The sequence below is a fragment of the Mastomys coucha genome, unplaced genomic scaffold, assembly GCF_008632895.1.
Source record: "Mastomys coucha isolate ucsf_1 unplaced genomic scaffold, UCSF_Mcou_1 pScaffold23, whole genome shotgun sequence".
NCBI lineage: Eukaryota > Metazoa > Chordata > Mammalia > Rodentia > Muridae > Mastomys > Mastomys coucha.
In genome coordinates, this window is record NW_022196906.1 from 112,977,823 (window position 1) to 113,002,128 (window position 24,306).

The 24,306-nt window shown below is 50.3% G+C and overlaps 1 protein-coding gene and 1 long non-coding RNA gene across 11 annotated transcripts in view; one reads left to right on the forward strand and one right to left on the reverse strand.

Annotated features, from left to right (window-relative positions):
• LOC116072552 overlaps positions 1-321 on the reverse strand; it is a 1,653-nt gene extending 1,332 nt beyond the window's left edge. Inside the window, exon 1 of the long non-coding RNA XR_004111507.1 lies at positions 281-321. This is a non-coding gene — a long non-coding RNA (uncharacterized LOC116072552). The remainder of the gene's footprint in view (positions 1-280) is intronic.
• Dlec1 (DLEC1 cilia and flagella associated protein) overlaps positions 1-24,306 on the forward strand; it is a 47,050-nt gene that overhangs the window by 11,411 nt on the left and 11,333 nt on the right. For all 10 annotated transcript variants that reach the window (XM_031344001.1, XM_031344008.1, XM_031344007.1 and 7 more), the window contains 15 exons: positions 2,201-2,279; positions 7,086-7,173; positions 8,184-8,357; positions 9,167-9,303; positions 10,570-10,662; positions 11,184-11,274; positions 11,884-12,046; positions 13,835-14,027; positions 14,696-14,754; positions 15,103-15,271; positions 15,600-15,693; positions 15,848-15,978; positions 16,090-16,248; positions 17,544-17,683; positions 24,026-24,179. In XM_031344001.1, the coding sequence (XP_031199861.1) occupies positions 2,201-2,279; positions 7,086-7,173; positions 8,184-8,357; positions 9,167-9,303; positions 10,570-10,662; positions 11,184-11,274; positions 11,884-12,046; positions 13,835-14,027; positions 14,696-14,754; positions 15,103-15,271; positions 15,600-15,693; positions 15,848-15,978; positions 16,090-16,248; positions 17,544-17,683; positions 24,026-24,179 (1,924 nt within the window). The remainder of the gene's footprint in view (positions 1-2,200; positions 2,280-7,085; positions 7,174-8,183; positions 8,358-9,166; positions 9,304-10,569; positions 10,663-11,183; positions 11,275-11,883; positions 12,047-13,834; positions 14,028-14,695; positions 14,755-15,102; positions 15,272-15,599; positions 15,694-15,847; positions 15,979-16,089; positions 16,249-17,543; positions 17,684-24,025; positions 24,180-24,306) is intronic.

A 24,306-nucleotide genomic window follows, 5' to 3' on the forward strand; every position in this document is an offset into this window, starting at 1 on the left:
GAGTCCCTGCCACTCTGTCCCCGTCTGTGGAGTCCCTGCCACTCTGTCCCCGTCTGTGGAGTCCCTGCTGCTTGTGGCTTCTCTAGTCCTCGTGCCTCTGCTCCATCTTCCTTCCACCTCTTCTTCTACTGTCCTCTCTCCTTCCTCGCCTCCTTTCCCTTCCTCCTTTCTCTCCCTCTCTCTTTAACACTTTCAGCTCCACCTTCCCCTCCTCTGCCTAATCCCCACTCTAGCCTTTATTTTACACGTTAAAATGGGGAGAAGGTTTACAGGAAGTCACCTGAGCACATGATTCACTCCCTGTCCCAGGCAGCCCCTCTTTTGGAAGTGGAATAGCATCAGAATACAAACAGCACCAGGGCAGTCCACAACACAGACAAACTGTGATTTTTCCATTATTTAAGAGACAAAGGTGGGGCTGGGGAGATGGCTCAGTGGTTAAGAGCACTGTCTGCTCTTCCAAAGGTCCTGAGTTCAATTCTCAGCAGCCACATGGTGGCTCACAGCCGTCTATGATGAGATCTGATGTCCTCTTCTAGCCTGCAGGATACATGCAGGCAGAATGCTTGGATATATAATAAATAAATAAATCTTTGAAAAAAAAAAGGAGACAAATGTGTCTTTGGCCACATTTCAGGAATTGTCTTAAAAAAGTGAAGTGCTTTCCTATATTTAACACTATTAATGTATCTTTTATAAAGAAAATTTGTAAGCATTTAACATGTAGTTTATTATATGGCCATTATATGGCCATTATGGGTCAATTATGACATCACAGAGATGGCATAGTCTCATGAGACCCCGCCCCCCCAGACTCACATGAATTCAACTCAAGGAAAATCTCTCTTCCTCCAATCCCCCCCTTCTTCACCCCTGTGAATTTGAAGCAAATCACAGTCGAATCCTTTCATCCATTAGTTGTATGTGTCTCCAAGTATTAGATATAGTCACAGTAATGAATAAAAAAAATTAAAAGACTGATAGCTGGGGCCCAGAGGATGGCTTGGTAGACAAGAGTGACTGCTGTGCAAATATGAGGACCTGAGTTCAAATCCTGATCACACACATGAAAGTCTGGGTATGGGCCTGCAACTCCAGTGTTTGGGAGTGAGTGGAGACAGGTGGATCCCAAGAGCTCACTGAGCAGCCGGCCTCACTGCAGCAGCAGTCTTCATGTTCAGTGAGAGACTTTGTCTCAACAGAACAAGTCAAAGGGCACAGGAAAACCCCTGGTGGCCTCCCCTGGCTGTATGCAGGCACGCGTGTACCCCACCCCTCACCCCTCCCACATAGGTGCATCCACACAAATTTAAAAGAAATAAAGGAGCCGGGCGGTGGTGGCGCACGCCTTTAGTCCCAGCACTTGGGAAGCAGAGGCAGGTGGATTTCTGAGTTTGAGGCCAGCCTGGTCTACAGAGTGAGTTCTAGGACAGCCAGGGCTACACAGAGAAACCCTGTCTCAAAAAAAGAAAAAAAGAAAAAGAAAGAAAGGAAGAAAGAAAGAAAGGGGAAAACTGCATTAAAAATCCCAGTTAACATGTTGGTTATTTAAGCTTCTAGAATTTCCTTATGCATATTGAAAATTCTAGAAGCAGTCTAATGTACTTGTCTTCACAAAATGTGGATCATGCTTTAAAATTATTATTATTTTAAGGTTAATTTATAGTTTTGGTTTTGAGCCCAGCCTTTGATGGCTGAGCCATCTCTCCAGCCCTTAAGGTTAATTTTTAAAAAATTTAAATTATGTGTGTGGGGGGGTGGGATACACATACCCAAGGAGTCCATCTGACCCCTCTCCCTGGAGCTGGGATTATAGGTGGTTGAGCTACCTGATGTCATGGGTACAGGGAACCAAGCTTGGGCTTTCAGAAGAGTGGTAAGTGCTCTTCGCCACTGAGCCATCTTTTCAGCCCTAAAACTTTTTATAACCTGTTTAGTAAACATCAACCTGAAAATCCAACAAACAGCCTGTTGTGAACACCTTTGATGGCATAGATGAGTTTATTTCTTTACTTTTCAGTTTTTTGAGAGAGGGGCTAGAGTAGCCGAGGCTGGCCTTGAACTTCTGATGGCTCTGCCTCCACCTCCCAAGAGCTGGAACTATGGGAGTGTACCACCGCATCCTGCTGTCTGAATGAGTCAGTCATGCTTTCGACTGCATCAGACAGATGAAGCTCACAGCCTTTCTCCCCTCCCACAGCTGTGCAGATGCCCCCGTGTTCCTGGCGAAGCCGTCAGTTGGATTTTTCACAGGTTACGAGATTGGACCAGTTTACGAGGTAAAGACTCGCCTTGTTGCTTCTTTATATTGTAGAATGTCTGAACCACCCAGGAAAGCAGGGGAAAGCCACGCACTGGTCACCAAGCTTCCAAAGCTGCTCAGCGCCAGTTTCCACCCAGCGGCTTCTCTCAAGGAGGCACACACAGCGTGTCATACGTGTCACTAGCACACGGGACTTCTAGCTGAGTGGGAGGAGCACTCCAGTCCTCCCCACACTTGGGAGCCGGAGAGAGGGTGGGAGTCAGAGGCCAGACTGGGCCACATGGGAGCAAACCAGTCCCAAGAGATGGCTAAGCAGTAACAATGCTCTTGCGGGGGACCTAAGATCGAATCCCAGACTCTACTTCAGGTGGCCCGCAACTTCCTGTAACTCTAGCTCCATAGGATTCCAATAGCTCCGACCTCCACAGACACCCACACTCATGTGCACACCCCCTCAACACACGCACACACACCACACACACACATGCACACCACACACGCATGCACACATACACATAACTTTTTAAAGTCATAAAGACAATGTATGCATTTATATGTGTATAGGAAAGAAAATGACATGCCTCATAGCTGCATTATATGGCTTCTGTTCCTATAAATAAGGAAAGAGGGATGGCTAGAGTGAATTTGAAGATACTGGGTTATAGTGGAGGTATAAGCATGGGCTTATGATTTTAATAAGAAGCGTGTAGACTGGGAAATGACCCGGTGGGTTAAGTGTCTGTTGGGCAAGCCTGAGAACCCGAGTTGAGATCCCCAGCACCCAGTATGAAAAGCCAGGCATGGTGGTGCAGGCCTGTAATCCCAGCATTGGGAGGTGGGGACAGGAGCATCCTGGGGGCTCACTGACCAGCCAGCCTAGCCAGTCATTGAGTACCGGGATCAGCCAGAAACCCTGTGCTGAAAGATAGATGGAGAGCCATAGACAATACCGCCCAATGCTGACTCCAGACCTCCAAAGATACATAGGTACGTACGTAAATCCATCCACACATGAGTATACATGTAAATCCATCCACACACGGGTATATACACACACTCGTGTATACTCCATCTACACACATGTATACACATACAATCCATCTACACACTCAACCAAACAAAAGTCTCCAAGAAATGATACATGAGCTTGAGCTCTGGCCTTCACATGTTAAGTCCACATGCAGCACACACTCCTTGAAACACTCAAGTGCTCCTGCATGTACACAAACACAGACAGCCACATATACGCACCATAAAAGGTATGCACACATGTACCATAAACGCTGATGTACAGGCAAGCACCCCTACTTTACTCCGAGCCCTACCCACAGACACAGAGAAAAGTCGTGTTTCCCTGGTAGTGGGTAGCACAGGGACCGTCTAGGTTGAAGCTCTTAAGTCCTGCTTCCCATTAGAAGGAGCAGCAGGGCTGGGGATGTGTCTCCATTGGCAGCACTTGTCCTCCACGTGTGAAGGAAGCCCTGGGTTTGATACCCAGCGTCACGGTGGTGCTGCCAGCACTGGGAGGTGGAGACAACCAGAGAGGGGTATGTGAGAAGGAAAAAAAGAACCAGAAACCTTCGAAGCACTAGCTGACTCTGGAGTTGAGGCAGAAAAAATTCAAGGGGAGCCTAACATTCCAGAGGTGCTGTGGCAGCACGTGGTACTGAGTGTGCCCTGACACTGCAGCCCAGGCAGTCTTGAGCACCGGGTATGGCCATTCCCCGGCTCAGATTCAGAGGTTGGCGGGCTCCGGGAGAGGCCAGTTTATGGAGTCAACCTTGTTAAGAGTCCCAATACTCCTGGGCATCTAGGAAGAGATCTTCAGAGTAGCAGATGGGCTGAACTTCTGCTAAGGTAAAGTACACAGCTGGAGAGCTCAGTGCCAGAGAAGGAAAGGAACTGGAATCTGCTCCTCGCTCAGCCTTTCTCTCTCCCCACTCCCGTCCTCCCTCCCCTCCCCTCCCTGCCCATCCCCCCTCCCCCTCTCCACCTTTCTCCCTCTCCCTCTGTGCTTGCTTGCTCGTGTGTATGTATGCATGTGAAAGTGTGTGTATATGTGAATATGTATGTGTGCATGCATGCATGTATATATGTGTGTGCATAAGTGTGTGTAAATGTGTGCCTATATGTGAATGTGTGTATATATGTGTGTGAGTGAATGTGTGTAAATGTCTATGTGCATGTATGTGAATGTGTGTGCACATGCGTGTATATGTGTGCGAGAGAGTGTGTGCATGTGTATCTGAACATGTGTGAATGTGTGCACATGTGTGTATATGTGTGCGCATGTGTGTACATGTGTGTGCACATGTGCAAGTGTGTGTGTGCATAGTCACTAGGTCAAGGTTGGATGCTGTTTCTCAGGAGCCATCACCCAGAAGCAAGGTATTCAAGTTTGCACAAATTCTTTACTGACTGGACAATTCCCCAGAGCCTGTTTAGTTGTAAATATACACAGTTTCCACCTTCACTGGTTTTGAGAGGTTGAAGAAGCCCAGAGCAGATGCTTGGTAAACAGTGTGGTCAACCTCACCATCTACAAATTTTACATCACATGGAGTCAATCAACTGTAGGTTGAAAAAAAGTATATGTGTGTACTTGTACACACACACACACACACACACATGCACATGTGTGTAAATTCTAAGTTCAAGCCAAACTTTAATGTCTTCTGGGCTGAGCACCGAGATGAACCCTCATGGATGAAGTGATACGTTAACACCCTGATGGCTTGTCTACTGTTTCACCATGAGTGAGCCTTGCTCATGTCTCGTGTAGTGACACCCACTATGCTGCCATCTACACTGGTTACTTAGGGCTCATTTCTTGTCCCCTCAGCAATATGGGGTAGGAACTATTAATGTAGTACTTACTATATGTCATGGGTAGTGTGCACATGGCCTCCCTCAGTGTGTGAGAGGCTCTGTGTGAGGTTCTAGTTCCTTTTCTGTTGCTCTGATAGAAACACTCCGGCTCAAAGAAAGCCTACAGAGGGGAAGCTTTACTCGGCTTACAATTCAATACCCCGAGAAGTCAAAGTAGGAACCAAGAAACTGTCACACCAGGTCCACAGTCATGAACCAAGAGGAATGGATGTGCTCAGGCAGGCTGCTTGCTTGCTTGCTTCCTTCCTCCCTCCCTCCCTCCCTTCCTTCCTCCTTCCCTTCCTTCCCCCCTTCCTTCCTCCCTCCCTCCCTTCCTTCCTCCCTACCTTCCTCCCTCCCTACCTTCCTTCCTTCTTCCTTCCTCTCTTCCTTTTGTTCTTTCTTTCTTTTAAAGAATTGTTTATTTTATTTTTTAAGGTTTATTTATTTTATTTATATGAATACACTGGTGTTATCTTCAGACACACCAGAAGAGGACATCAGATCCCATTACAGATGGTTGTGAGCCACCATGTGGTTGCTGGGAATTGAACTCAGGTCCTTTGGAAGAGCAGTCAGTGAGTGCTCTTAACCGCTGAGCAGTCTCTCTAGCCTGCCTGCTTGCTTTCATATAGCTGTCTCCTGTACTGTATAGCTCATGATCCCCTGCCTAGGGAACAGTGCCACCCAGTAGGCTAGGTCTTTCTTCATCAACTGACAAGGAGACAGACCTCTAAAGCCACGCCCACAGGCCAGCTTGGTCTAAGTAACTCCTCACTAAGACTCTTCCCAGAGGATTTGGGGTTATGTGAGGTTGACATCTGAAGCAGACCAGCGCAGTAGGCTGTGTGTGAATGTTGTGCTTCCCAATCTACACATTTGGGCTCCTGCTGGCTTCCTGAGCCAACTCCAATCCCATTGAGCACCGACAGTCAGGACCACCATAGCTATCATTTTAAACACCACAAAAACACATCGAATCAACTCCAATATTCATTTTACTTTTTATTTTAACTGGGGGAGGAGAGCTTTAAAAACTTTCTCACTCAGGGCCCTACTCCGTAATCCATGCTGGCCTATAACTCACTATATAGCCCAGGCTGGCCTAAAACTCATGGCAATCCTTTGACCTTGGCCTCCCATGTGCTGGGAATACAGGTTCTTGTCACCATGTATGGCTTTTGTATGTTAATTTTACTGTGCAATTGTCCCCATATAAAAGTAGACAGACTAGCAAACCGAATCCCCATGGGCCCATCACCACACTGTGGTAATTTCTAGCATATGAGCAAGCTTATTTCTTCCAGAACCCTCTTCTCATCTCACTTGAATTTGGGGTGGTGAGGTGGCTCAGTGGATAAAGGCTCTTACCAACAAGCCTGACAGCCCGAGTGCTGTCACTGAAGCTACAACTACAGCTGATGTCCAAACAAGTACACATACACGCACGCACGCGCGCGCGCGCGCGCACACACACACACACACTCACAAACACACTCAAACACTCATAAATACAGACTCACATGCATACTTATACACACATACACACACATGAATATTTACACACACTCACATGCATACTTAACACACTCACACACACATATGAATACTTACACACACTCACATGCATACTCACACACACATGCATACTTACACTCACATGCATACTCACACACACATGCATACTTACACACACTCACATGCATACTTATACACACCCACACACACATGAATACATACACACACTCACATGCATACTTATACACACCCACACAAAACATGAATACATACACACACTCACATGCATACTTAACATACACTCACATGCATACTTACACACACACACACTCACAGAAAGAGAAATCAACCAGGCAACCAACCTGCCAATCAATACATCTTGACCTCATGCCACGCACCGTTGGATGGCCCAAAGCACACCCCTACCTCTGCACAGATGGTGATTGAGCTGCAGAACACCACTGCCACGAGCCGATTCCTGCGTGTCCTCCCACCGTCCTCTCCGTACTTTGCTCTGGGGCTTGGTAAGTTTGCTATAGTGGCAGTCTACGCTGCCTCACGATGATGTGCTCTGCCAGGCCTCCCTCCTTCAGCTGTCCCCATGGTCCCTCTCACTCAGCCCACAGCCCCACTCCTCCCTCCCATCGAGGTCCCAGAGTCTTGCCAGCATCCTTGCCCTCCTTACCTGGCTCAGGGCACGGGTTCTGTCAGCTTGCCACCCTTCATGCGGTAGCTGCCCTTGATCAGGTGTACTTCATTGCTCATGTTACCATGGCAACCTTCCAGCCAGCCTCCCGTGTCTCCAGGCCCCTGCTCTTGGTCAGGTGTGGTGGCCCCCACTTGTAAATCCCAGCACTTGGAAGGATTGACACAAACCTGAGGCCACTGTGGGTGACAAGTACCTGTCTAACCCAATAACCAAACCAAACCCCTTTGCTGCTCAAACACACCAATCTCAAAGCTCTGCCCACAAGATGATCCCTATGGCACAGAGCCAGATGGCCTCCACCCATCCATTCGGCATGGGCCTTCTCACTCCTGCCTGGACCTTGATGTTGTTACCTGTGTGTGCCCCACCCCCACCCCTTATGCCCCAGGCAGCTCTGCCACCAGCCTGGCTTTGGTCCAGCTGTGGTCTGTGTCTGGTGCATGACTTTTGCTGGGGAGATGTGAGCTCGTGTCCCTTCACCCCAGAAAGGCCCCAGAGACAGAGTTAAGTAACCATTTCAACCAAGTTGAACTTGGTAAACAGTGAGTTTACTGAGATTTCTCACAGGGTGACGAATGAGAAGCTCCTCCTCACAGGCGTCTGTGAGGGAGAGAAGAGTCTCCTCTCCTGATTGCTCCCTGCTTATCTAACCTCACAGGGGCCTCATAAATCTTGCAGCTTGTAAGAGGTTCCTAGGCCTTTTGGCCTCCCCCTTCCCTCCACAGCGAGTATTCAATTTGACAGAAATAGATACACTGTAACTCCTCAGGTGGATCAGCCCGAGCCCTAGTAGGCAGCTGGTCCTTCATCCTCATTGGTCAACAGGGATGTTCCCAGGAAAAGGCGGGATGGTGGCTCCCGGGATGTCCTGCCAGTACATCGTCCAGTTCATCCCAGACTGTCTTGGCGATTTTGATGATTTCATTTTGGTCGAGACCCAGTCGGCCCACACGCTGGTAATCCCCCTGCAGGCCCGGAGACCGCCGCCAGTGCTGACCTGTGAGTGAGTGTGTGCGCTGCACCTTCAGTGGGAGCCAGCTAGGCCTGGGGAGCCCCTGTAAGGGCGGGCAGCATCTTAGGAGTCCCTGGAAGTGGCCCAGATCTTGTGTCTCTTGGGCAGAGGCTTCAAGGGTCCTGAAACCTTCCAGCAGCTTCCACCGCAGCCTCCATTCCTCTGTCAGCAGGGGCTGAGGCTGTGGGGGGTGGGAGAGGTGGTTCTGGGCACCCAGAGGAAATATCTGAAGACATTGACTGTGGCTGGGAGAGGGAGGAAGGCCTCCTTAGAAAAGCCAACCTTAGATGGTCCCTCTTGGGTATGAGCTCCTGCAGCTGCACTCAACCCCTCCCCCTATTTGATCTACAACCCCCCAAGACCATGTTGGGTCTCCCTGGCAACGACTGTCATGTGACCTGGCAGCACCCTAGACAGAGCCCAAGGGACTCCGGGGTCAGGCCATGCCCCATTTATCTTTCTGCTCAGTGTGGTGGGCTGCTCTGAGCTCCTTCTGGACCTCAGAACAAGGGCAGTAGGGTCCGGTCGAGGTGATACGTTGTCCTTTTTTAAAACTAAGTTTTTATTTCATGGATTTATTACACACATGAGTATTGGGGGGAGGGGCATTGTGCCATGGTGCACATGTTTGGTTGTCAGAGGGCACCTTGGAGGAGTTGGTTCCCTCCTTCCACTATGCCCATATGGGGGAATTGAACTCAGGTCTTCAGGTTTGGCAGCAAGCCCATTTACCTGCTGTGCCACCTCACCAGCCCCCCTGGTGTCCTTCCTGAGCAATCTCTTCCCGTGGTCTCAGTGTCACCAGTGTTGGACTGCGGCCACTGCCTCATTGGAGGCGTGAAGATAACCAAATTCATCTGCAAGAATGTGGGCTTCAGCACTGGCAAATTCTGCATCATGCCCCAAAAGAGCTGGCCACCGCCGAGTTTCCGGGTGAGTGGCCGTGGACTGCGACCCAGGAGAGGAACGAACCCACCCGGGCAACTGAGCTTGGGGGAGACCACTGAGCCACACCTGGGACCAGAAACTCAGAAAAGTAGGATGTTGCAATCTCCAGATGCACACACTATGGCCTAAGGGCAAGAGTGTAGAGGTTGGGGCGTGCTTCCGGTCATGGCTCCTGTGCAAACCTGGGTGCAGCCTGTGCCCTCCTGTATTTTTCAATGCTGTCTCCAAGACGGCCACGTGTGCTCACTTAGCCCAGCATTATCATTGCAGATCTGAGCATTATGTGAGACCATAGGCAGGCAGCTTTGCTTGAATTCTGTATTGGCATAGTACTTAAAGACATTTTAGGGACAGGGACATGGCTCAGTCGGTACAGTGGGAGAACCTGTTACGTCCTCAGAGCCAACACAAAGAAAAGCCCCTGTGGTCTAATCCCAGTCTGAGGCTGTGGAGACCGTGCGATGGCTGGTCCAAGCAGGCCCAGCCGCCTTCTGAGATGGTAGATTCCAGGCTAGTGAGAGACCCTGTCTCAGAAAACAGGCAGACAGTGTTGTTGAGGGACAATTTTTGAAGCTGTCCTCTGGTCTCCACGTGTGCACACGTACACTTGTGCACCTACACACATGTGAATATAGACACACGTATATTACACACAGTATGTTTTAAGCCGACCTTTCAAAGAGGGAGATTGCATGTAAGTGCCTTCATCTCCAGCTCTTTGTTGTGACCCTGTGGGCTGGGATGATGGAGCAGGAGGTGTCCTGCTGTCTCAGCTCCCCACAGCCCAGGCAACCCCAGTCTGGCACCATTGACATCACACATACTGTCCTTTCTGTTGTGGCTGGTAGATCTCCCCACGCCTTCTGGCCTAGAAGTATGAGACCTTCCTTCCCAGACACGTCTGTTGCCTGGTAAGGTCTTGTGAGCACCAGTTTGCAGCTTTATCCTGGAGGGTTTCTTGAGAAAGCCACAATTTTGCTACCAAGATGGCAGGTGTCCTTGCGACACAGTAACTAATAAGCATTCAAGGGGTAGGGGCGGGGTCAGAGGCAGATGCAGTGGCCACCACAGGCAGGACCAGGAGTTCTTGGAGGATCCTTAAAATCCTCAGACAGCAAAGCCAACATTTGGAGATGCTTACAGTGTGGGTGCTGGGTTTTGCAGTTTCTTCCATACTATTTTGTAATCCTCTGCCTTTTTCTTTCTTTTCTTTTCTTCCTTTTTCTTTTCTTTTCTTTTCTTTTTTTTTAGGCTGTTGCAACGACTGGCTTTGTGGAGCAGCCTCCCTTTGGAGTAATGCCTTCCGTGTTTGAGCTGGCCCCAGGGTACGCCATACTGTTGGAGGTGGGTAATGAGACCTGTCCCTCTGCTCACCCTTGGTGGCTTCCTCAGAAATCTCACATCACCTCCCTCTCTGTGTTCTCATGACTCACACCCATACTGTTCCAACCCAGGTCACAGCATCAGTGGGTTCTCGACGGGTACATGTGCTTGTGTTCTACAGGGTGATGCATATGGCTGTCTTATGACTCCCACAGGATGTTCAGGATGTCCTCTGGCCTCCAAACACATGTTGTGGCGCACCCTCCCACATACGTACTAACTAGTGTCATTAATTTAAAAAGCCATTGCGGGCATTAGGGCTTGACTCCGAAATGTCTTCCATAAGCTCATCTTTCAGTTTCCCCAGCAGCTGGCGTTATTTGCAGAGTCCGCAGAGCCTTTCACAGGTGAGGCCTCGCTGGTGGCAGAAGGCCAGAACGCTGAGGATTATGGGGAGACCGCTGAGGATTATGGCTCCTTGCCATGCCTTCTCTGCTTGCTCTCTGTCAGTCTCTGTTGCACACACTCTTCCTCTCCCCTAGGTCTTGTTCCTCCCTACTGGCCTAGGAAAGGCAGAAGAGACCTTCATCATCGTGTGTGACAACTGTCAGACAAAGGAAGTGGTCATCGTAGGTGGGGGCGTGGCTCCGGGAGCTGCTCTCCACAGCAGCATTCTGTGCCCACCCCATCTGGGAGAGAGGGGATCTGGGGGTGGAAGTGGGGGTGGGGAGGCACTGCCTCTACTTCCATAGTGCCAGGGTAACAGGTGAAATCGTTCATTATTTCTCTTGGAGTTCACTTTGAACTCTGAGTCACCTGTGGCTCACACTGCTTGTGCCTCTAGGGTTTTGAAAGGTTGGAGAGGGCATTTTTAGGAGTTGTACGGGTCCTCACAGTTTTTCCTTCCCTCCCTTCCTTCCTTCTCTCCCTCCCTTCGTCCTTCTTTCCCTTCCCTCCCTCCCTCCCTCTCTTCCTTCCTTCTTTCTTTCCTCCCTTCCATTTGTCCAGTTCCACTTAGCAGTCATTAATTGATCATATGCAAGGCTCTCAACATCAGAGTCTCCAGACCTGAGAGTGGATGGGTGCTTGAGGCCCACTTTCACTTTCTGCATGCTCGGGGGACCCTGGATAAGGTCATTTGCATGGGATGTGACATGGTCCCTGTGGCAGCCTTTGGCCACAGGGTGCTGACATCGGTCTGGCGATTCTTGATGAGCCTCACTACTTACTCTCCTCCATCAGGGACGGGGCAGCTGGTGGCTTTGGATCTGATCTATATTTCTGGTGGAAAAAGTGAGCCAGACCCAGGAGAGCTGAAAGATTTAACAGCCCAGTACTTTATCCGATTTGAGCCTGAAAACGTCCAGTCCACCGCAAGGAAACAGCTCATCATCAGAAATGCTACGTGAGTGCTCCTCCGCATGTCGTTGACAAACAACCATGGTCCTCTCTTAATTAACCCTGTGTTACTCACAAGGCAAGAGTGCTTTCCAAGTCAGGGTGAGTTGTGAGCCCAGAATGGATCCAGAAGGATGGAAGGACCCTGAGTCACATTACCAATCATGCAACCATTAGACATGAATGTCTGTTTCTCTTTATTTGGTGTGTGTGTGTGCGTGTGTGATGTGTAAGATTGTGTGTGTAATGTGTAAGGTGTGCGTATGAGATGTGTAAGGCATGTATATAAGGTATGTGTGTGGTGTATAAGGAGTTTATGTGAGGTATGTGAGTGTGATGTGTAAGGTGTTTTGTGAAGTGTGTGTGTTTGTGATGTATAAGGTGCAAGGTATGTTTGAGAGAGGTCTGTATGAGGAGTGTAAGGTGTATGTGTGTGAGGTGTGTGTGTGTGATTTGTAAGGTGTGTGTATGTGAGGTGTGTGTGTGTGTGTGATGTGTAAGGCACAAGGTGAGTGTGAGAGAGGAACAAGGTGTGTGTGAGAGAGGTCTGTGTGAGGAGTGTAAGAGGTGTGTGTGTGTGTGAGGCATGTGTATGTGTGAGGTGTGTGTGTGCACGTGCACGAGTGTGCATGTTTGGGATGGACTCAGGTGCACATGTTGGTGGGGTTTGTGGAGGAATGAGCACGCTAGAAGACAAGCTTGGTTCTGGCTCCTCAGGTGCCATCACCTTTGTTTTTGTGAACCGTTCACAGATTGTACTATGGCCCAGTACCCATCTACCACACCAATCTGTGTCTCTGTGTGTGTCTGTCGTGTGTGTGTTTGTGTCTGTATGTGTTGCCTGTCTGTGTCTGTGTGTCTGGGTGTGTGTGTAGGTACACATACACATGTATCATAGATACTCGTAGGTAACTATAAAATGGTTCCCAAGGCTTTCTTAAGAAGTGTTGTGTGTTTGTCCTGCGTCCTTCTCCTGCATTGACTTCCCTCCTTTGCTCCGTTTCTCCAGTCATATCACTGAATCCTCCTAGTTCCATTTTGTGTTGCTAAGTGGGGATTGAAGGACGATTTTCCAGAGACGCCATTCTGTGTCTATAGCATGGACTCCTTCCAGACCCCAGGCTGGGTCTGCAGGCTCAGCCCCCACTGCCAGCCCTCAAATATCACACTTGTCAGCCTTGAGCTTAGTGAGCCTCCAGCCTGAGCTGCCCTGGGACACAGGAGTCAGCCACGTGGCATGATAGGAGGGACTGATCTGTCACCCCCACCTCCACCCCACCACCCCAGCAGCAGCCTTGAGTCCTGTCCCTCATGGTGCTCTAGATCTGGCACTGTCCCTGTTGGTAGCTAGTAGGTCTCTGTAATACCCAGCAGGCCATGGCTGGAGGTGGAAGGTGAGAGTGTGGTGGGTACAGGAAAACCAGAAACGCTCAGGTGGCAGGGGACACCTTAGAGAACAACCCCGATACCCAGATGCCCGGACTCCTCTAGTGTAACAATTAGAGTATGACATCTTGCATTGCCCTCGTCCCCTGTCTCATTGTGGTTTCAGTCTCCAGCTGCTGTGGTGGCGGGTAGGGGTCTCCACTCTGGACTCCCTTGCTGTCTTTACCTAAGTTGCCCTCAGCTCCGCTGTGGGAAAAGCTTGAAGCCTGATGTGGTCACTTCTTATCCAGAATAGAGCAGACGGATCATCCATCCAGTGGGAAGGCCTGGGGGCGGGGGGGGGGGGGGGGGGGGGGGGGGGGGGGAGACAGCCTTGGATCCACTGCCCACTGAACGGTTGTCCCCACAGACACGTGGAGCTGGCCTTCCACTGGCAGATCATGAAGCCCAACCTGCAGCCTCTGATGCCTGGAGAGATCCACAGCTCAGACAGCATCAAGTGCTACCCTGACAGGGAAACAGCCTTCTCCATCATCCCTGAGAAGGGCATCCTCCAGGCCCACTCGGACCATGAGTTCATCCTGAGCTTTTCTCCTTATGAGGTCATTTCCTTAGCCAGTGACAGGCATCATGAGCTGTGTGTGTGTGTGTGTGCGCGCGCGCGCGCGCCCCCAACCCTCATCTATGTTCTTGAAAGATCCTGAAACTACAACTGGGCCTGGAAAGGCAGATGGGCTACAATGCCAGTCTGGTGTGCAGGACTCGGCAGCTTATTTCCTGGTTCTGACCACATGTCCCTCCTGAAGGACAGCCCTGTGCTTGTCCCTCAGCCCAGTGACTTTCACAATCATCACCACCATCCCCCGCAGCCCCTACAGAGCAAGGCTTGAGTGTCGGCCTGCCATAGGACTGGGCCAGGGCTCTGGTTTAGCCATTCTGAGCCTGAGGTGGGCATGGCTGTCTCTGGAGCCAGCATTCCCTGCTTGCCTTACCCAGGAAGGGGTGGTACCTTACACCGGAAGGGGCGGTGCCTTAAACACACCAAGCAAGGATGCTAATGGAAGCCAATATCCGACTTGGGGGCTGGGCTTTCTTGGCTGCCCTGGCAGGGATTCCATCCTTCCTAAGGTGGAGAGAGGACCTTGCCTATCTTGCAGAGTCCTCTGCCACCCTGGCTCAGGAAAGAGCCAGCCCTGCCCTGTCTCCAGGGTTGCTGTAGGCAGGCAGGTTGGAAGGCGAGTCTGATTATCATGCTGAGTTTCTCTTGCAGCTCAAGTGTTTCCACAGTGTACTGCAAATGGTTCTAGAAGCTGTCCCCGAGCCCTTGAGGTGAGTAGGGCGGCAGCCTAGGTAAGGGAGACTCGCTGCCTCCCCTGGGCAGCCTGTCTGGTCGCTCCTGGGCACTTTGGGATGCTTTGGGGAGGTTTGCATGGTGCATTGGCTAGAGGTAGGTGTCCAGGGAGCACGGTGCCCAGGGCCCAGTCTGAGTATGCACTCTGTCCCTGGAGGCAGCAGGCCTGTGCCCCAGGCTCTTTGCTGATCTGCTGTCACTGCTTTGTCACCTGACTGTGTACTTGGGGGTTGGGAGGTAACAGAGCATGTTTTGTCCACAAGACCAAACAAGTGGGGTAGAGGCTGGGGCATACTCACTTCTAGTTCATAATGGGTTCTGTTCAGCTCAGGGATGGAGAACCTGGGGGACTACTCCTACTCAGTGGATGACGTGATAGTCCTAGAGATTGAGGCGAAAGGCTTGGCAGAACCCTTCCAGGTTCTTTTAGAGCCCTATGCCCTCATCATCCCTGGCGAGAGCTACATTGGCATCACCGTGAAGAAAGATTTTAAGGTGAGGCATCCTCTCACCAGCTTTGGCTGGTCCAAGTGATGCTGTACTCAGTTGTGAGTGTCACACTCCCCGGCCAGGCTCATCTGACTTTGTCAGTGTTCTAGAATCTTCTGAAGTCGGGGCTGTGGAACTCTTTTCTGGGTCTTCGGCAGGATGTGGTACTGTATGCCTACATCGTGAAGGAAAAGTGCCTCTTGGGAGGGGAGGCCTGGGGCTTCAGACGGTCAGCAGCCAGCAGAGCACTGTTTGATCCCGCCGTCCTCCAACAGGTTCTGTTTGATACGGAAGGGCAGTGCCCAGGCAACCTGGACTGGCATGTGTCTTTCAGATGTGGAACAACAGCAAGTCACCCATCAGATACATGTGGGAGAAGGTCAGCCACTGCCACATCATCGAAGTGGAGCCCTGTACTGGGGTGATAGGTAATTTGCCTGTAGGAGGGTGTGGCCTGCCTAGGGCTGGATGCAGGGGCACCCCATACAAGACCCTGGATACCCTGTGGTCAAATCCAGCCTTGGCCTGGAAGGAAATCGTCCCCGCCTCTGGTCTCCACCTCGATGTCCTCTTCCTTCCCAGAGCCTAATGAGGTCAAAGGTTTTGAGTTAAACCTAACTGGTGGGGTACCTGGCTCAATCAGCCAGGACCTGGAGTGCGAAATCAAAGACTCACCCTGCCCAGTGGTGCTCCACATCGAGGCCTCATTTAAGGTGCCGTGGGAACTGGGCAGCTGGTAATGCCTGGAGAGGTTGAGAGAGGGGAGTAATCCAGGACCCAGCCTCTTCCCAGGCACACAGTGACATGCCCCTTTGGTGTCCCAGGGACCTGCCGTGGTCATCGATGTCCCAGCCCTTCAGTTTGGTCTGCTTCGCCTGGGAAAGAAGGCTTCCATCTGCATCCAGATCCGGAATATCAGCCAGCTCTCTGCCGTGTGGCATTTGAAGGAGAGCCCATTCTGCCTGGCGGAGAGGCATGAGGATGTAAGTGGGGCCCTGCAGGCTCCCAAGATGTGGCCTCCCCGCGGGACACTAGCCTTTGGCTCTTGTCTGAACTGGGATCCTAGCTTGAGGCAGAAGTCTCCAGGGTGGAATTCATCCCGCAGCCCCAATTCCACAGGTGTTTCCTGTTCCCCCTTTCCAAACACTGGATGCAGAAGAGGGTGGTGTTGGCGTTCTCCTTTTTAGAAGCAGCCGGAGTCCAGAATAAGCAGGCAGTTCAACCAGGAAGGATGCTGTTGGCCAAGACCACGTGGCCACCTCCGCAGGCTCATGGGGGTGGGGTGGGGGGATGTGGTTGTAGTTTGAGTACCTGCCACCAGGTGGTGGGTGGCGGCTGGCACTCAGCACCAATCCCCAGCAGAGTGCATGCGGGTGCACAGGCGTGTGTGGGTGCGCGCACACACACACACACAGCATGGTGGCACACACCTGCATTTATAGCTCTCTGAAACAGAGGGGTCAGAAGTTCATGGTCCTTCTCTGATGAGGTTAGGATGGGGTCAATCCTGACTTGTGAGGCACCTCCAGATATCGTGGCCCATACACCCATTGTCCTGGTCTCACTGAAGAGAAAGTGAACTTCCTTTCTGGTGTGGCCTTCCAGCGACATTCTGTTAACCAATGTGGCCCTCTTCAGACCCAAGGCTTCTGAGTCCCCAGGGGCAGGGGTTGGGATAGAGGCCCCTTCCTGGAGCAGACGCTATGGGATACTATCTTTGATGTTTCGTAATCTGTCTGCTCTTTCCCTTTTTTTATGAGGAGGGGTGGGTTTGCTGACAGGGGACTCGATCCTGGGGCTGGGGGTGGGGGAGAGAATATGAGGACAGGTACAAGGAAGAAATTTTCTATCTGTAACCTCTGTCTGCCCCAGGGGCTCACCCGAGCACCTGAAGGCTCAGCCAGAGCTCTCCAAGGTTGACCAGGGCTTGCCCAGGGCACCTCCTCCAGAGCACCCAAGCTCCCCTCCTGTTCCTCTTTGCTCTTGTCAACCCCACCCCCACTCCCACCCTAGTCACCTCTTAAATCTGTGCCAGGGAGCAGGCACCTCTCTTGTGCTTATTCCTTTGCCTGAATACTCAATTTTTGTTCTCTTTTTCCTGACATTTTCACCCAGCTGTGGCCCATACTTGCTTGCCTTCTCCTTGGCCTCATGCCTGTGAGCTCCGGGGGTGGCTTGAGGGTGGCCCTGGTCAGACATAGGCAACCCACAACCCCTCAGCTCCGAAGCTTCAGTTCTGTGGCCTCGATTCTCACTGTTTCTTCTGCATCGGCCTCAGGCATCCCCCTTGGACATCGAGCCTTTCTGCGGCCACCTTCTCCCTCTGGGGGAGTGCAGAGTGACCATCACCCTAGAGGCCTCTCACTGTCAGCGGCTGCAGACAGTCCTGGAGCTGGAGGTGGAAAACGGCTCCTGGAGGTACGGCAGGGTGGTGCCACAGGGGAGTGTAGAGTCTGGCCAGCAGACCTACACGGCCAACGGACCTACAGGGGAGGGTGGCCGCAGACCGTTTCCGACCCGTGTCTATAATTTGTACAGCTATGTGCTTATCTAGAGAGGTATCCCACTTTGAAACTACAGATGCAGGGGCTGGAGAAACGGCTCAGGGTTAAGAGCGCTTGCTGCTCTCCCGGATGACCTGGGTTGATGAGCAGCACCCAGGCCAGGCTCCTTACACCGGCCTGTACCTCCAGCTCCAGGGTAACTGTCTTCTGGCTACCATGAGCTGTCTCCTAGGAAGAGGAGGAATGGAAAACTGGAGACACCCCAGGTCACAGAGAATGGGCACAAAATAATCACTGACACTTTTGATGTGTTCTATAAAATGGTGGCGGCGGCCGTGTTTTTTATCTCTCTGATCATCTGGCATAACTCAGAAAACCCACAAGAGGAGAGAGCTTTATATGTTGAACCTAACAAAGTTAAACATTTTTCTACTTTAATAATAGTACCAAGAAAAGCCAAGCCACAGAATGGTTGAAAATATGATCAGAAAGAGAGACACTGCAGGATGTATTGCAGCTTTTGCTAGCAGCAGGGGTGTGGGGCAAGTGGAACCCAGTTACCAGACAAAAACTGGGAAGGTTGAGTGGATTCAGAAGCCCCTGTAATTCTTACGGCTGAGAACGGTCAGCATTTCACATACTCCCGACCTGCTTCCTGTCCTAGAGCATGTGACCACACTACATGACTAGTCACGTAGCACAGAGCACCAGGTTCCCCATGCTAAGGAGGTATCTAGATGGGCCATCCCTGAGGGTTTGGCCAATAAGCTGCTCTTCCCAGACAGTCCTTTCTGCAAAAGGTATTTGTCTCAGTCAGGGTTTCTATTCCTGCACAAACATCATGACCAAGAAGCAAGCTGGGGAGGAAAGGGTTTATTTGGCTTACTTCCACATTGCTGTTTAATACCAAGGAAGTCAGGACTGGAACTCAAGCAGGTCAGGAAGCAGGAGCTGATGCAGAGGCCATGGAGGGATGTTACTTACTGGCTTGCTTCCCCTGGCTTGCTCAGCTTGCTCTCTTATAGAACCCAAGACTTCCAGCCCAGGGATGGCACCACCCACAAGGGGCCCTACCCCCTTGATCACTAATTGAGAAAATGCCTCACAGCTGGGTCTCATGGAGGCACTTCCCCAACTGAAGCTCCCTTCTCTGTGATAACTCCAGCCTGGGTCAAGTTGACACACAAAACCAGCCAGTACAATTGACGCCTTGTCAACTTGACACACAAACACATCATTATTAAGACTCAACCCTTACTTTCTTATTCATCTCCAAGATCTAAAGTCCCACAGTCTTTACAGATTAAAAGTTCAATCAATTTCAAATGTCCAATATCTTTTAAAATTCAAGGTCTCTTAACTGTGAGCTCCACTAAAATACTTTCTTCCTTCAAGAGGGAAAAATATCGGCACAGTCACAATCAAAAGCAAAACCAATGTCTGGGATCCAACTCAGGATCTTCTGGGCTCCTCCAAGGGCTTGAATCACTTCTCCAGCTCTGCCCTTTGTAGCACATACCTTGTCTTCTAGGCTCTAGATGCCTGTACTCCACTGCTGCTGCTGTTCTTGGTGGTCATTGCATGTTACTGGCATCTCCAAAACACTGCTGTAACTAGGCTTTACCAATAGCCTCTCATAGACTGTCTTCATGGTGCCAAGCCTCAACTCCTTCTCATGACCCCTTCAGTCCTGGGCCATCAATTGCAACTGAGGCTGCACCTTCACCAATGGCCTCCCATGGCCTCTCACTGTGCTGAGCCTCATCTGTTCTTCATGACCCCTTCATGCCTTCAAAACCAGTACCACCTGAGTGACTCTTACACATTACTAAGTCCTACTGCAGCACAAGGTACAACCTTGGCTATCTCTGAAACACATAGCCTCTTTGCTCTTAGAAAACACTTCCCAGAAGATGTCACCTCAGTGATGCTGGTCTCTTCTTAATCACCACTAATTTCTTAGCTCCAGCTAACCAGCATCAGTAGTCCCAGCAATGCAAAGTTTTCACTTTAGTAGTTCTGGTATCTTGTTAATCACAGCTGATACTTCAGCCCCAGCTAACCAGAACCACAGAATATTCACAATCAAAACCACATGGCCCTGATAAGAGTCTTTAATCTTCCCTCTGAAATTTCAAAGCCAGGCCTCCATCTCTGCACTGTTCTCAACATGATCTTCCAAGCTCCTACAGAACATCCCACAGAATCTTAACAACCAGTGGCTCTTCTAGCTCAAAGTTACAAAGTCCACAGTCCTCCCCAAAACATGGTCAGGTTGTCACAGGAATACCCCACTTCTGGTACCAATTTGTCTTAGTCAGGGTTTCTATTCCTGCACAACATCATGACCATGAAGCAGGTTGGGGAGGAAAGGGTTTATTTGGCTTACTTCCACATTGCTGTTTATCACAAAGCAAGCCAGTAAGGAACATCCCTCCATGGCTCCTGCGTCAGCTCCTGCTTTCTGACCTGCTTGAGTTCCAGTCCTGACTTCCTTTGGTGATGAACAGCAATGTGGAAGTAAGCCGAATAAACCCTTTCTTCCCCAACTTGCTTCGTGGTCATGATGTTTGTGCAGGAATAGAAACCCTGACTAAGACAGTATTTAATCTCTGGTCCACCTTGAGTAAGTCATAGGCATTAATTTTCCACTACCAATAAGGAGCTTGGACAAGTAAAGACTGTCTCTTTCATCAAAAACCACCATGGAAGGAAGCCTTCATCAGAGCCAAGCAGCCTAAGTGTTCTGCAGAAGGCCCTTCTGCCCTCCTGGCACTCACCCCTGAGTTAAACCAGATCCCCCCTTCCACCCACTCCCCCTCACCCATACCCTTTCCTACTCCTCAACACAGTGGCATGTGGTTGTCCAGGAGTTTGGGAGCCCTAGCTTCGACCCCAGCCTGCATCATTTCTCCCCTGGGCTGGAACCCCACCGGCTCCTGTTTTGTCTGCAAGCAATGTTCACAGGAACTCAGGCCCACACAGGGGAACTAAACTTCACACACTTTTTTATTGTCACACAAAAGCACTGTTAGCAAGTCAATTTCTGAATACCAAAACCTCTTATCTGATCTAGAAGTTGTCTGAAGAAGCCATTACCTAAGCAATTCTCAGCCATATAAGACAGAAAACAACCCCATAACCTCAGATAACAATCTCCATCATTGATTATTTACAAAAGGCTGCTTCAGGGTCCAGGTGCCATCACTCAGGAGTTCCTGCTAGATACTCTGCCTCTGCTAATTTCCCACTACACCTCTGTTGGGTGAAGTGTTGTGTGTGTGGCTGTTGGTCTAGCTGGGGTGTAAGGGTGTTGTGTGTGTGGCTGTTGGTCTGGTCAGTGTGTTGTGTGTGTTAGTCTAGCTGGGGTGTAAGGGTGTTGTGTGTGTCTGTTAGTCTCTCTGGGGTGTAAGGTTGTTGTGTGTGTATGTGTGTTAGCCTCTCTGTGGTGTAAGGGTGTTGTGTGTGTGTGTCTGTTAGTGTGTCTGGGTTGTAATGGTGTTGCATGTGTGTGTGTGTCTGTTGGTCTGTCTGGGGTGTAAGGTGTTCAAGCCTTCCATGTCATTGTACATCTTAGTCCCGCTCATTCTTTTTCTTTCTTCTCTCGTGTTTTACATCCTGACTGACATTCCACCTTTCCACTCCTCCCAGTTCTCCTTAGTCCTCCCCTCTCCCCCAGATCCACTCCTCCTTCACGTCCCTTCAGAACACTGCAGGCCTCCCAGGGATGTCCATGGAACATGAAATACCAAGTTAGAATGAGACACCCTCCTCTCAAGGCAGCCCAGCAGAAGGAAAAGAGGCCGACAACTAGACAGGAGAGTCAGAGACTGCCCACTCCCAGTGTTAGGCCTAGCAAGAAAGCCAACTATGCAACCGTCACATATGTGCAAGGACCCAGCTCAGACCCATGCAGGCTCCATGACTGTCCCTTGAGTCTCTGAGCCCCTGTGAGCCCTGTTTAGTTGATTCTGTGTCCCCAGGCATCCTTGACCCCTCTGGCCCCCACAATCCTTCCTCTGGACACCCACAGCCAAAAATTAAGTGGAGTTTGGTTCACTCTTAAAAGTAAGATAGTGAGGCCTCCAGCATTAAGTCTGCCAGCTTCTGGGTGGCACACACTAGGCCCAGCAATGCAAATTCAATTACTGGCTTTTGTAGTTCTTGGTAAGTCAGATAAAAGAAACAAGTTACAGGGAAAAATAAATCTATCCCATCTTTTATATTTACTTATAGGTTGGTTTTTTATAGTATCATGTCAGACCCCACCAGAGAAATAGAGCAACAATATATTTATTAAAATACAATTTTGGGGGTTGGGGAGATGGCTAAGTTGGTGAAGTGCTCGCTGTGAAAGCATGCACAGTGGAATCTGGATCCAGCGTCCACCTAGGAAGCCAAGCACAGCAGTGTGTGTGTGAAATCTCAGCGTTGGAGAGACAGAGACAGGCAGAGCCCCAGGTCTTACTGGCTCACCAGTTTAGCTGGACCCTGTCTCAGAAAATAAGTTAGATGGCATCTCAGGAGGACACCCAACATTGATATTCATCTCTGGCTTATTACACACACACACATACACACACACACACACACACACACACACACACACACACACACACACGAGACTATGCTTCAGCCAGACCTAGTGCATGCCTGTAATACCAGCACTCAGGCAGTTGGAACAGGAATATTATGAATTTAAGCCCTGTCAAAGATACTTAGCAAGACTATGTATTATGTTATGTATAGTGCACATGTACTATATAGTATATAATATAATACACAAACTGTGTGTGTGCGTGTGTATACATAATTCCTTGCCTGAGTATAGCTGGCCAGGCAATCCCAGGTTCGTGGTTTTCAGGCCTCTGAGATTATTGGTAGGCCCATCTGGACTCTCCAGGATAATCTCCTTTGCTTACTTCATCCGCTCACCACAAATGTTAATCATACCACAAAATGCCTCCAGCCATCTAGACACACAGAGCACTTGTCCATCAAGCTCCTGCCTCACAACAAGGGGTTGGGGGCGAGGGAAGCAAATCAAAGCAAACCTCTTTATGTCCATCAGTGAGTTGAGGATGCGGCACAGAGTACCACCCAAATCCCAGGGAGACAGTCAAACAGAGAGAAAAGGTCAGTTTCTCTGAAGCAGAGGGCAGTTGGAACCAGTCCTGGAAGGAACACTCAGTAGCGTCAGCAAATTCTGGAGGCCGACTGCTGATTGGGACAAGACTGGAGACTTTCATGAGCTCTTGTAGTTCACATTCTGTTATTGTGGGGATGGGGGGACACTCCGACCAAAAGCAGCTTAGAGAAAGGATTTATTTTGCTTACACTTACAGGTCATAGTGTGGCACTGAGGGAAGTGTGGGCGGGAACTAGTGGCAGGAACCATGGAGGAGCTTGGCTGGCTCCGGCTCAGGCTCAGGCTCAGGCTCAGGCTCAGGCTCAGGCTCAGGCTCAGGCTCAGGCTCAGCTAACTTTTTTTATACAGCTCAGAAGAACCACCTGCTTAGGGAATGCTGCTGCCCGCAGTGGGCTGAGCCCTCCTGCTTCAGTTACAGTTTAGACACGTCCATAGAGCCAGTCTGATCTGGACAGTCCCTCGCTGAGACTCCCTCCCCAGGTGACAAGGCCATGTCCAGTTGACAGTTAGAGCCAATGAGGACAGGAGCACCTCGGTTCTTGTGGTAACAACAGAAGAATGTTTTCCTTTGATTAGGGACAGAAGAGATGAGAAACCATTCTGAGATAAGCCCCGAGTGTCCTTTAAGTTTCTCATGTGTTTCAACTTTGAGAGATTTAATATTTAAATATTTGGCTTCTGCATGCTCGTGTTAGTGTGTAAGAATAGGGCTGTTTTGACTGACGATCGTGTGTGTCGGCTGCAGCTGTGACCAACTCGGTCTTAGGAGTTCTGTTTTGTGTTTTGTTGCTTTTGGTTTTCTGGAGGCAGGGTCTCACTGTGCAGCCCCAGCTGGCCTGAAACTCCCCATGTACCGGCTGGCTGTGAACTCACAGCCATCCTCCTGTCTTTGTCTCTGGGATTGTAAATGTGCACACTACCCCGAACTGTTTTGTTGTTGGTTGTGGTGATTTGGCTTGGTTTGGCTTTTGTTTGTTTGTTTGTTTTTATTATTATATTAACAGATTCCCTGGGGCTTTCTGCGAAGACACCCTCATGCCATTTTATAAATTGGGATAGTTTTGTTTCTTTTTCCTTTCACGTGCCATATGATCTCCTGTGTTTCAGCTATCTTCCCGTGTATGCTGAGGTGCAGCAGCCTCACGTGTACCTGCAGAACAGCCACGTGGAGTTCAGCAACCTCTACCTGGGTGTGCCCACAAAGTCAAACATCATGCTTGTCAATGGCACACTCCTGCCCACCTGGTTCCACTGGGGCAAGGTGATTGAGCCTCAAGGAGCAGCAGCCAAGATGTGTGTGACCCCACCCCCCTGAATGGCCACCCTCCAGAATAAACGTTCAGCCTCCCTTCCTCCCTCCCTCCTCCCTCCTTCCCTTCCTCCCTCCC